This window comes from Procambarus clarkii, chromosome 65, assembly GCF_040958095.1.
Source record: "Procambarus clarkii isolate CNS0578487 chromosome 65, FALCON_Pclarkii_2.0, whole genome shotgun sequence".
NCBI lineage: Eukaryota > Metazoa > Arthropoda > Malacostraca > Decapoda > Cambaridae > Procambarus > Procambarus clarkii.
Genome location: NC_091214.1, coordinates 5,450,627 through 5,464,225, shown reverse-complemented (window position 1 = coordinate 5,464,225; position 13,599 = coordinate 5,450,627). Strand labels below are relative to the sequence as shown.

Genomic DNA, 13,599 nt, shown 5'->3' with positions numbered 1-13,599 from the left:
TGGTCCAGCAACTGCGACAGGCAAGAGCGCCCTGTTCTGAAACCATGTTGTCCGGGGTTATGGAGATGCTGTGATTCCATGTATTTTGTGATCTTACTTCTTAGCACTCTCTCAAAAATTTTTATGATGTGCGATGTTAGTGCTATCGGTCTGTAATTTTTTGCCTCTGCCTTATTTCCTCCTTTATGGAGTGGTGCTATCTCTGCTGTTTTTAGTATGTCAGGGATAACGCCAGTATCTAGACTTTGTCTCCACAGAATGTGAAGGGCCAAACAGGGTCCTGGCTGCTCGCTACCTTGTCAATGTCCCTGGACCTGGTAGGGCCTGCGTTGCATTGGGTTGGCAGTTGCAGCCAGTTGTCTCGAGTTCGCATTGAGGAGTGAGAACTGATTGCCTCCCGGGTAAGTCCCTGTGTTTTTCCTTGTCTTCGGGTAGTTAGTTCCGGGGAGCCAACGGGGGCTCCCCCCCAGAAAACCAGCGTTGAATGTAATGAAATGCCATTTTCTGGGTGAGACCCAGAGCTCCCCAGCATCCCTCCCTCCCTCCCTCCCTCCCTCCAGTCGGTGGTGTTTTTGCGTGTTTTTGACATCCAGCCTGAGGACTGCCGGTTGGATTGCCGGCACGAGGGTCTGGGGTTCTTCCTTTCCCTGTCCCAAGGAGAGAGGGTTGCATAGACAGAGGCACGGCAACGTGATGACGTCATGCCCAATTGCTAATTTTAATTTGGGGAGTTCCATTCACTCGTTCGACTTTCGGTAGCAATGTTTTCACCGGAAAGGGGGTTTGTTTTGAGGGTGGGTGCCAGACCCGGTCGATGGCAGACATAGAATGCTCCCAACCACATTTGGGTTTCTATAGGCTAATGCTTCTCATGCCTTTCTGAGGGGGCCAGGTTCTGGTTTGTGGTCCCTGGTAGGCAAGAACTCCATGCACTTTGACGGGTGCCAGAAAGCTAATAGTTACATATCAGCCTGGATAGCTCCGGGGAGCCTCTGGGTCTTTCACAGAAAATGGCGTTTCATTAAATTCAATGCTTTTTTTTTTTTACTTTCACTGGACAATATAGCATGTACAGAAATTTAAAATTTGGGTGACAGTTTAAAGTGCAGTACTGTAATCTTTACTACTTTTGTACGTAACCAACAGGCAGCTGTTGTTGAACGTTTAGAATGGAGTGTTGGCAATCGACATCACCTGGAAGCTCGCCTCTCTCAGTTAGCACGCTTGGTTCCTACCCTCCAGCTAGTCCAGGCTGATGCACGCCAACTGGAAAACACAATATCATTCACACATCATTTGGCTAACAACGTGTCTGCTAAAGTGCGACAGCTAGACCTTGCAAAGGTAAGTTTTCTGATTCTTTGTAAAGAGTATCAGTTGATTTCTTTTATGTGAGTTACAATTACAAATGTATTTCTTTTGTTTTTTCTGGCTAATCCTATGTATATTGAACAGGTTTACAATATAGTGGTACCTCGATTAACGAGCGGCTCTATCTACGAGCATTTCGAGTAACGAGCGAGCCACTCACAGCAAATTTGTCTCTATTGATGAGCTTCACCTCTGTTAATGAGCAAAACCACATGGTGCTTCCTAGCACCCCACGGGTTCTTGCAAATTCTTGGATGTCTCTGACGCCAGTGTTGTTGCTGTATCGCGCACGACAAGCATCCCTCTGCTTTTATTTGCGCTTTTTGTGGTTTTGTGACTACAATTTGTAACGCACAATGTCGCCAAAGAAGCTGCTTGCTAAAGATAGTGTTGTCAAGAGGAAGAAAGACACAATTACTGTGAATTTGAAGAAGGAAATTATAGCAAAGCATGAGCATGGTGTCTGTGTGACTGATCTCACAAGGGAGTATGGCAGGGCCTCATCAACAATTTGCACCATTAGTAAGGGGATGAGGAGGTAAGGGAGGATGCTGCCTCTTCCAGTGAGATCAGGGAAGTGTTGGGAATGTTTGAAAAGGTGACAGCATTCTTGGAAAAGTTGCCTTGATAAAGCAGTAACAACCCGGTGTGTGAACATGTTTAATGACAATTTGCTGTCTTGTTTTAGGAACATCCTAAAACAAAGACAAAAGCAATTGTCAATAGAAACGTTCTTTGCAAAAGTAGAGAAAAGACCAGCAAGTGATAGTGAACCACAACCCGGTCCCAGTGGGGTGAAACTCCCAAGAAGAGAGGCCACCTGACTCAGAGGTGGATTCTCCTTCCACACCATATCCCCTCTCCTCCTTCCCACCTCCCCATCGTCTCCCTCAAGCCAGCAACGACTTTTCATAAGGTAAAGTAAACATGAAAACAGTACAACAAAACATTTATAATTACATGTGCAGTATTATATTTACATTATAAAATGTCATACAAGTATGGATGTTTTTGGGAGTGGAACAGATTAAATTTATTTCCTTTATTTTAAATGGGGAAATTTGTTTCTTAAGACGAGTTTTCCACATAACGAGCTCGGTGCCAGAACGGATTAAACTCGTTAATCGAGGTGCTACTATATTCAGGCAGTAGACCATACATACTGTTCAAAGAAACTGTGTTACTTGTACAGGTATCACAAATGTGTCCACAAACTTTGTTTATAATTTCTATATTACATGTTCAATTATTTATATATACAACTTATTTACACAAACTGTACACTATCACAGACTATATACATCACTATCAATACACACTTAGAACTGCGCCAGTGTGTGATAATCAGTGAAGCAGTTAATGGGCCACAAGGCAACTTTGCACTCAACGCACCAAGTGTAGATGGATAATCACCTCTGTTCCCTACGTTGTGTATTCTTGCAAACAACGCAGGCACATTTACCTTTTTCCCGTGTGTCTGTGCTTGGCATATAACCAAGCTTGTGTACAGCAAAGTGTTCTTTACCCCTGAGTCTGTCAGGAACTGCATTGGGGCATTGTTGCTGGCACCCCACGCGTCACAACACTGCCCTCCACCTACACTGAATGAATACAGATTCGTTCGTACATTCAACACTGAATATACGGATTGGTGGCTCTTGCCATACTTCACGAGATACGTATTGAAACAATTTAGCACTGCAATGTCAACAAGGTGGAAAAACAATTTCTTTGTCCACTTCACAGATTTTTGCACGCACTCGATGGCACCAACCACCATGTCACATTTATCTACTAACCGCATATTTTCATTGTAGTCAATGATAAAATCAGGTTTATTCACAATCAGGTTTATTCATTGGCAAACATGTTGCAAAGTTCATTTTGCCACTGTCTAACATTGCACCGGTGTGAATAGTTGTCAACATATTCACCTTGCGTCTGTCCCTCCAGCGCACGTTTAACATTTTATCACACTTTCTCAGCTGGCATTCACCCACTGCAATACCAATGCCAAACACTGACATTTCCCTCCTGTGGGCCTTGACAGTGCCACATATGCCGGTGTGGTGGTCAAGGAGGAATCTGGTCAGCAAGGGGCTGGTATAGTAGTTGTCCGTGTACAGGTTATGCCCCGTGTTCAGCAATGGTTCCATGAGTGTTTTCACGACACTGCCTGAGAACCAATGTGGATCTTGACCTGGTATGTCAACATCTGTACCTGAATACAATATGTCCATGAGCATGTAAGTTTTTCAGTCATATAACACGAAGAACTTTAGTCCTAACCTGTGCCGCTTTGATGGTATATACTGCTTGAACGCCAGTCGTCCCTTGAAGAGAACTAGCATTTCATCTGCCATGACATTCTGTGCTGGTACAAAATAGTCATGGAACTTTCCTTTCACTTTACTAAATATTTTCCGCACTTTCCACAGTCTGTCGTGTCTGTCTTCATTTGCATTGTTCTCAAAGTGCAGGCACCTGAGAAGCAGCAGGAACCTATCACGTGACATGTACCTGTTGAACAAGAGGGTTGGAACAAAGCTGTCTTTGTTCCAATAATCCTGGATCACGTGTTTATTTGCATGCCTCATCATCAAGCACAACGCTAAAAACTCATACGTTTCCTCAGTAGTCCTATCTTATAACGTGTCAATCGGGAGGCAGGTAAAATTCCAGAGTCAATGAGTTCCAGAGCATATCGGTTCATCTCTGCAATGAGATGGTCCATGAATTGCTGATCGAAATACAGTATGCCATAAAGTAATCAATTTCAGACATATCATCACCAGTATAGTGGAATAAGGGTGTCACACCAACATTGGTAACAACAAATTCTGGAATTTGTGGGACAAAATTCTCACAATCCTCCCACACAAGTACACTGTGTTTTTTTGGGAAGCCCCTTCGGCTTCTCGGAACTTACTGGGCTGATATGCTAATGTCAGACTTTGGCATCAGTCATGTGTATGGAGTTCTTATGGGCCTACTGGGGACCACGAGCCAGAACCTGGTACCCACAGAAGAGGCATGGGAAGCAATGGTATATAGAAACCCCCGTGTGGTTGGAAGCATTCTATGTCTGCCATTGACCGGGTCAGGCACCCAGAAAGGTAAGTATCCCAAAACAAACCCCTATTCTGGTGAAAAAAATTGCTACCAAAAGCCGAACAAGTGGATAGAACTCCCCTAAAAGCCTTCCTGGCAAGGTCGTGCCAGAACTCGGGTTTCTTCCCGTCATGGTATGCCAGTGGCGGCAGATTTGGCGCCGGCGCAGCCTTCGATGCCATCTGTTTCTTTTCAGTGCAGGGATCACCCAGTGTGCTATTTCGGTGCTCGTAAGGTGCATCGGTCCTTCTGCTGTTCGTCCCATAGATGGGGTGGTGAGGGTGAAGTTTGCTCTGTTTGCTTGCGCCTGGTCGCACAATTTGTGGACCGTTCGGGTCGTTTCTTGCAACCTGCGGTGGTGTTGGGTGGCTACTCCTCCTTCAGTGGGTTTGGGACTGGCAGGGCAGGCCTCTTCTCCTGTGCTCTGTCGAGTCATCTTGGAGTGGGTTCGCTTGAGCGTGGTGGAAACGACCTTGTCCCTCAGGTGGGTTTCCCACCTGTTTCTGGTCCCGAAACGGGACTGCACAGACCTCTGGGTTCATTCTGTACTTGTCCCGTCTGAACCCGTGGGTTTATTGCCCCTCCTTTCGGATGACTACTCTGTCCCAGGTCTGTCTTTTGTTGGAGCCGGACTCTTGGATGGTGTCCCTAGACCTCAAGGACGCGTATTGGCACGTGCTGATTCATCCAAGGTTGAGGGACTGGCTCGGTTTTGTTGTAGTGCTTCAAGGGAACGGCTTTCATTGCCTTCCATTCAGCTTGAATCTGGCTCCTCGCGTTTCCACACGCTTTACTCGGGTCATGGTGGCCTTCCTGCAGCTGTTAGGTGTTCGGGTTTTGGCCTACCTTGACGATTGACTGGTTTGGGCTCCCAGCCAGTCTGCGTGCCTGCTTGCCAGGGATTTGGTTCTTTCCCAGCTCACTGGGTTCAGGTTCTTGGTGAACTGGCGGAAGTCCGATCTGGTTCCCTATCGGGTTCGGTCTTGGTTGGGTCTTGTATGGGACGCTCGGATCGTTTCCTTGTCTCTTCCTCTGGCGGCTCTGCTTTGCCTGTGTCTATTCCTGAGGGGCTTCCGAGTCATGCGGCGGTTGCTTGAGGATTTGTGCGGGAGCATGAACTTTGCCATGACGGTCTACCCGCTGGGTCGGGTGTGGCTTCGTCGGCTGTTCTGGTTCCTTTGGGGACGTCCCTTCTACCTCTCTCACATCTGCTGGATTCAGACTCCGGGGGCTTTGCGTTGGTTGCTGCGTTGCCGGCTTCCTCTTCAGGTTTTTCAGGGTTCAGTGCCTTGGTGCCTACCTGAGTCCTCGCTCGATGTTTTCACGGACGCGTCGTCTCTGGGCTGGGGCTTTGTGACCAGTGCTCACCAGGCCGGCCAGGGACAGTCCGTCCTTCCGTCTGGCTCACAACATGGTGCGAGAGTTCGCGGCTGTGTGGATGTAGCTCTGGAGAATTTGGGTCGCTCATGGACCAACGATCAGGCTCCACTCGGACTGTTCCCCGGTGGTTCATTGCCTGAACTGCAGGGGTTCGCTGCGGTCCTTGGCTCTTTGGGGCTGGTTGCTTCAGGTGACTCGTCTGATTCGTTCTCAGGGTTTGGATCTCCTGGCGGTTCACGTTTGGGGGGAGGGTGTCCAATGTCCTGGCAGACGGCCTGTACCGGTTTGTTACCCTTTCCATGGAATGGATGGTTGACGCTGACTCGTTCAGTTGGCTTTCCCGAATGTTCGGGTCCCCGGAAATGGATCTCTTTACGTTGGCGTGGTTGAGGCATCTCCTGGTATACGTGGTGCCTTTTCCCAACTGCGAGGTCATTGGGGTTGACGCCCTCAGGCTGGACTGGGCAAGGTGGGGTTACCTATACCTGTTTTCCCCAATTCAGCTGTTGCTGTAGGTCCTGACTTGCTTGGAGACTTACCAGAGTTGTCCTGGCTCCTTGGTGGCTGGCCCAGCCTTGGTTTCAGGCGCTGCTTCCCCGGTGTCCAAACTTGAGGGTCTTCCCGCGGCTCCGCCTCTTTTAGCAGATCGGTCCAGCCCGATACGAAGTTGGTTCGTTCTTCTCCTCGAGTCTTCGTGTTTTGAGTTTCTGACTTGGGTTTATCATCACTTGTATGTGGCGCAGGTGGCTTCGTTGTTGGTCTCCCACCTGCGTACTACGTCACGTATTGCAGTATGATGATTCCTGGCGGTCCTTCTGGTTTTTCCTATCACTGCCTAGGTGTTCTTTGGTCTCTGATAGGGTTGTTTTGTCCTTCATTTCGTGGTTGTTTCAGGACCGTCATCTTATGTCGAATACTATCGAATTGTATCGTGCGGCGTTGTCGGAGCTGCTCCAGCTTGCGCTCAGTATTGATGTTACGTCTGCTCTGTTTCACAAGATGTCTCGCGCGTTGTTTCACCTCCGGCATGCTCATGCGCTGCCTGAGCTGTCCTGGTCTTTGGACCGGGTGCTTTCTTTTCTCTCTTCTCCTCGGTGTTTTGTAGCCTCTTCAATTCAAGAGTGTTTTTCTAAGGTTATTTTCCTGTTGGCATTGGCCTCTGGGGGTTGAGTCGGGGTGCTTCATGCTCTCCTCCAGTGCAGGGGTTTCTGCTATTTTGGTCCTTTTGGTAGGTCTTCTTTTTTGGCAAAGAATGAGACTGCTGCTTTCTGGAGGGGTCCTTTCCTTGGGTTGTTCATGCTTGGTTGGTCAGGCGGAGGGTGCATTGTGTTTTGTGTCTCGTTGCGGCTCTCCGCCATTATTTGCGCACCACGGCTTTGGTGGCCAGGGATGCGGTTTGGGTTGACCCGGTTTCCCTCCTTCCCTGTTCCTGGTCTCGAGTCTTCCAGGTCGTCCACAGGGTTATTAAGTCTAGCCAGTCTGCGGTCTATCCTCGTGCCCACGACGTTTGTAAGTTTGCTGCCGTCTTTGGCAACATGTCATGGGTTGACATTCGGGCACGTGGTTTTCGGAGGTTGAACAGGGTCCTGGCCGCTCGCTACCTTCTCAATCTCCCTGGACCTAGTAGGGCCTGCTTTGCATTGGGTCAGTGGTTGCAGCCAGTTGTCTTGACTTTGTGTTGAGAAGTGAGGACTGACCTCCGCCCGAGTAAGTCCTTGCTTTTCCTTATCTTTGGGTAGTTAGCGACGGTGAGCTGACAGGGCTCCCCCCCCCAAAAAAAAAAACAGCATTGAATATTATGACACACCATTTTCTGGATGAGACCTGTAGGCTCCCCAGCATCCCTCCCTCCCTTTGGTCGGCGGTGTTTTTCGCGTGTTTTTGACATCCAGCCTCGGAACTGCCAGTTGGAACACCGGCGCATGGGTTTGAGGCTCCCTATTCCCTGTCCCGGGGAGGAGGGGGATGCTCAGACAGTGGCGCGGCAACGTGATGACGTCATGCTCGTTTGCTTGTTTTCGTTTGGGGAGCTCTGTCCAATCGTTCGGCTTTCGGTAGCCATATTTCCACGAGAATAAGTGTTTGTTTTGGGGCACCCACCTTTCTGGGTACCAGAGCCTGTCAATGGCAGACACAGAATGCTCCCAATCACACGGGGGTTTCTGTAGGCCATTGCTCCTCGTGCCTCATCTGTGGGGGGGCCAGGTTCTGGCTCGTGGTCCCCAATAGGCTGAACTCTATGCACTTTTGACTGATGCCAGGAAGGTAATAAAATACTTATCAGCCTGGATAGCTCCAGGAGGTTTCTGGGACTCACCCAGTAAGTAGTGTTTCATTACATTCAACGCTGGTTTCTTATTTCGTGTACCTGGGCATGTTGCAGGCCGTAATCACAAGAGCATCCCAGGTGATTAAAGAATGCAAAGAGGAACTTTGAGAACCATTGTCTACCATATTTCATAATTTATTAGAGTTAGGTAGAGTGCCAGAGGTGTGGAAGATTGCTAATGTGGTCGAATTTTAAAGAAAGATAAAGTACTTGTGTCAAACTAGCGGCCAAATAGCTTGCCATCTATTGTGGGAAAGTTGCTTGAATCAATAATTGCAAATATCATTCATCTTCATCTTGAAAAACATAGATTAATAAATGATTCACAACATAGTTTTACTAAGGGCCATTCAGGTTTAACAAATTTGCTATCATATTATTCCAGCAGACTTTGGCAGTTGATAGTGGTACAGTTTGTGATGTTGTGTTCCTTGACATTAGTAAAGCTTTTGATACAGTGCCCGATGAAAGATTGATTAAAAAGATAGAGGCTCACTGTAGTGGGAGCTCTCTATTAAGTTAGATTAGGGCATGGTTGTACCAAAGGAAATAAAGGGTTAATATAAATTGAGTTAATATATGGTTTAACAGCTGCTACTAGTGGTCAGTTTGCCTGCTGACAGACAGAGTTCTTCCAGCTTAGCTAGCCCCAATGCTTCAGCTTCCCGTAGGGATTACTCACCCTAAGGGGCCCTGGAAAATCCCAGTAGGCTTGGGGTTAGCATGGATGGAGTCGGAATAGGCCTGTGGTGCCAGCAACCGAGTTAGCGGTGTCGCCTCTGTTGTCTTCGTGTGGTTGGTGTGGTGTTTGCTCTGCATGTATGATGGGCTCTTTGGGTTTACATTGGCCCTTTCGCGGGTCATCCCTCTGACAGGGCGATGGGGGGCACGCTGGCTCTTTTCACCCACGCCTGATCCCACGATTCGTGGGCTTTTCGGGTTGTTTCTTGTGGCTTCGGTGGCATTGGGCGGTTCACCTTCTATTTGGGGTCGGCCTCTTCTCTGTTTATCCATTGGGTCATCTCGGAGTGGGTTCGCTTGGGCGTGGTCAGAATTACTTTGTCTCTTTGGTGGGTGTCCCACCTGTTTTCGTTGCCGATACGGGACTATGTGGATCTCCGGTACTTTCTGGACTGGTCTCGTCTGAACCGGTTGATTCCTTGCCCATCCTTTTGGATGACTATGTTGTCACAGGTCTGGCTCGTCCTCGAGCCAGGCTAGTGGATGATTTCCCTGGACCTTTAGGACGCGTAATGGCATGACCCTGTTCATACGGGGGTCAGGGGCAGGTTGGTTTTCATGGTGGGGTGACAGGCTTACTGCTTTTGTTGTCTTCCTTGTGAGCTACATCTGGCACCTTGTGTTTTTACACGCTTGACTTGGATCGTGGTGGCCTGTCTTTGTCTGCTAGGTCCTCAGGTCTTGGCATACCTCGATGACTGGTTAGTGATGGCTTTCAGCCAGTCTGCTTGTCTGCTAGCCAGGGATCTGGCTCTTTCCCAGCTCACCGGGTTTGGGTTCCTGGTAAACTGGCAGAAGTTCCAGCTGATTTAGTCTCAGGTTTGGACTTGGCTGGGGCTTGTATGGGATTCTCAGACTGCCTCCCTTTCTCTCCCTCCTGAAGCCTTGCTCCAACTATGGTCTCGCCATTGGCTATTATTGAGGGGGGGAGACCCGGGTTACTCGGCAGTTACTTGAACAGCTGTGCCGGAGCCTGAATTTGGCTCTTCTGGTTTACCCGCTAGGCAGGGTTTGGTTCCAGAGGCTATTTCAGCATCTTCGGGGCAGCCCTTTTCGCGGATCTCATGATTCATCCCCTGGGTTCATCCCTAGGGTCTTTGTGCCTGTTGCTGCTAGTTGTGCCTGTTGGTGCCAACTTCCTCAAGTTTTCTGGGTTCAGTGCCATGGTGTCTTTTTCTTTTGCTTATTGTTTACACTGACTCCTCGTCAGTGGTTGTTGACTCCTCTGTCGGTTGGGGCTTTGTGACTAGTGCTCACAAGTTCAGCCAGGGGCGCTGGCAGCCATCTTATGTGTCGGGCCCACAGCATGGTGTGGGACTTTGCAGCGGACTTAGATTCCTCAGGGCACCATGATCCGGCTCCATTTCGGACTGTTCCTCTGTGGTTCATTGTCTCCAGCAAGGGGAGGGGGGGGGTCTGTTTGGTCTGTGGCCTGTTTGGAGTTTGTTGCTTTTGATAACTGTTCTGCTGAGTTCTCAGGGTTTAGCTCTCCGTGTCATTAACATTTAGGGCTATGTCCAGTGTCCTGGCAGACAGTCTGTCTCGCTTTTGGTGATTATGGGAATTAGCATGCAGGAGTTCATACAATTGAGGAAGCTAGCAACTTGAGATTTATCAGGTTGGCAGAGATCAGTAAAAAATTTACACCACAACTACACACCAGCTGGTTGTCGTGTAAATCTTGCCTACAAGCTAGTTGTCATGTAAATCTTGCCTACAAGCTAGTTGTCGTGTAAATCTTGCCTACATGCTGGTTGTCATAAATCTTGCACACAGCTGGTTGTTATGTAAACCTTACACTCAAACTAGTTGTCTGTACATCAAGTGCACTGTGCAGGAGTTAAGGTAATGGTTTATGTATGTGCTTGCCCCTTCCAGTTTCCAGCCATATCCATCTGTTCTTAACCTAACAGACCAAGTGATGAGTTGATGAAATTTGTTTCTAAGGTTTTGGGTGTAGTTTTATTCTGGTAATATTTTTATCATTTGGCCCACCATTTTTCTTCTACATATTACCTGGGAGATGAGGTTAGAAGTACAGTACCTCTATAAATAGATACACCCAGAAAAATGGATTTAACCACCGTGCTGCGCCGAGTTTATTGAGAAATTCCCACGGTGCGCATGAAATAAAGTGTTCCCAAAAAATTATTTTTTCTTTGTAAAAGGATAAATTCCCTTCCCTGAACAAGTCTATGTAAAAATAAATACCAGATTCCACTTACTTTGGAATGTGGACACTTACTTTGTGGGGATGTGGACAAGGTGCGCTGTGACGTCATCAGGGCCTGGTCGCCCGTGCGTGAATCGCCCAGACACGGTCGCGCGGGCCATTCAAGCACCGGGTGTTGCCACAAATATATTTTCAATTATTTGTTTTATGTATTTTCAATGCGATTTTATTTGTTTTTTTTTATTGTATATAATGCATATTTGTGTCCTTTACAATATGTATACAGTAGAATGTTCATAATGTTCCATGGAACTGTGATACATGTGTCAGTAATGTGTCCACAATAAATTTTATTGTTGCAATATTACCTGTTAAAAATTCACTAAAATTACAATATGTACAGTTTCACACACTATTTACACAGTAACACACTGTATTACACACTCAGTACTTTGGAAGTGAGTAATAATCAACGAAGTAGTCCATGGTACACAGCGCGACTTCGCTCTCAGTGCACCAGGTACAGATAAATTTTCGCGTCCTGTTTCTTCATTCTGTGTGCTTGCAAATAACGCACTCACGTACACCCTTGGCTTTAGTACTTGTAGGTTGTATGTAGCCAAGCTTGTAAAGCATAAGGTAGTATTGAAAAGATTATAGGAAAAGATAAATTTGTAAGGTAAAGGTCTTGAAAAGATCACTTTTAATGGTCCCACACAGGAAGAGATTCAGCTTATCTCAAGAGAGTAATTACCTAAGTGTAGTTACAGGATGAGAGCTACGCTCTCCGTCAGTCAGAAAGAGATTCAGCTAGCCTCAAAGAGTGTCCGTCAGTTAGGAAGAGATTCAGGTATTCTTGAAAATATCTATTAGAAAGCACCACCATGGAAGCCGCTAACACTGTTCATCTATGCTACTTGTATCATAGCATAGGATTGCAAGGGTGACGCTCAGAGCTACAACTGGATACGCTCGCTGTATCGTCCTCATAGGTGCTGTATCACTTGTATCCAACCTTTGTGTTAGGTCCTTATTGCGCATAGCTTCACCAATATTATGACCCTTATGTTTTTCAAACAATACGGATTGAATTTCACCGACAGAGCGTTTTCTTTCAACACCGCGTCAGACAGGTGTTTGGGAGCCAGAGGCGCGTGCGCCACCCATGTTTGCTCATTCAATACTAACCCAGCCAGCAGCCCTAGGGCATTCTGGGAATGTTTTCCAAGATGGCTGCCTCTGACTGGAGGTCCTAAGAGTCCATTTCGTACACAACCAACCTCTTGCGCATTTAGAATTGGTACCGAAAAATCAAAAAGAGTTTTCTCGGTTGGCGCAGTTTCCCGCCGACCGAGAATACTCGGTTGGCGCAGTTAAGTGGTTAAAGCGCCTTTAGTACTTGAAGTGATTTGTCTTTAGTATTTACCTTGTCATATTATCATCTACCACATTGAAATTATGTATTTACAATGGATTTAAAATAGTAAGAGCATATATTGTTAATTAACTACATCAGTTAACTTGCTTTTCCAGAGTCGAGTTGTGGAAACTCAGGCTAGAGTGGGAGACTTGTTGGACCTTGAAGGATGTAGTGGTGGTGTTGCAACAGCACTTGCTCAAGAAGGTAAATATTATTAATTGCATAGTATTTTTTATTTTCTGGGGTGAGCCCCTTCGGCTCCCAGGAACTTTTCCAGGCTGATATCGAACTACTGTATTAGACTTTGGCATCAGTCAGTGTGAATGGTGTTCTTGCGTACCGAGGACCACGAGCCAGAACCTGGCCCCCCTCAGAGGCACGAGGAGCAATGGCTTATAGAAATGTACATGTGATTTGGAGCATTCTATGTCGGCCATTGACTGGGGTCAGACACCAAGAAAGGTAAACATCCCAAAGCAAACCCCTATTCTGGTTGAAACTACTGCTAAAAGTGAAATGAGTGGACAGAACTCCCCAAAGAAAAACAAGTAAACAAGCATGACATCACCACGTTGCTGCACCATCGTCTGCACAGCTTTCCCCTTCCCGGGAGAGGGAAGGGGGTGCCCCAAACCCCTCGTGCCGGCAACCCACACCTCCAGTTCTCGGCTAATATGATTAAGGCTTGGTCCTGTGACTCCAGCTCCTGTTTTTTGTCTCAGTGCTGGGCCTCATGTTTAGTGCTATCTTCAGGGTGGTGCATGAGCTGGGAGTAATCTTCACTGGTACTCGGGCTGCATGCGCTTTAGGGTTCCCTTCCTTAAGTGCCTTGTAAGTACCGCCCTAGGGCCTTGGGGTTACCTTCCACAAGTCACCTTTGGGTCTACCTCTGTTGGTCTTTTACTGCTCAGTAATTGACCGCCCTGAGTGTGCTGGGGAGGTTTCTTCCCTCCCTTGTTTCCCTTAGGGTAAGGGGTAGTTTGCACTGGTAGGCTGCACAGCTAGTTATAACCCATTATAGCGACTGGTTCTCTTCTGCCTACGTACGTTGTCCTCTTGCTAGGTTTTTTTTTT

General features: G+C 47.3%; 1 protein-coding gene across 1 annotated transcript in view; it reads left to right on the top strand.

Moving 5' to 3' along the window:
- The window catches only part of LOC138354902 (conserved oligomeric Golgi complex subunit 4-like), a 29,237-nt gene extending 16,494 nt beyond the window's left edge, over nucleotides 1-12,743 (top strand). Inside the window, exons 2-3 of the mRNA XM_069309378.1 lie at nucleotides 1,147-1,344; nucleotides 12,639-12,743. Coding sequence (XP_069165479.1) covers nucleotides 1,147-1,344; nucleotides 12,639-12,743 — 303 coding nt within the window. The remainder of the gene's footprint in view (nucleotides 1-1,146; nucleotides 1,345-12,638) is intronic.
- The last annotated feature ends 856 nt before the right edge of the window (nucleotides 12,744-13,599 follow it).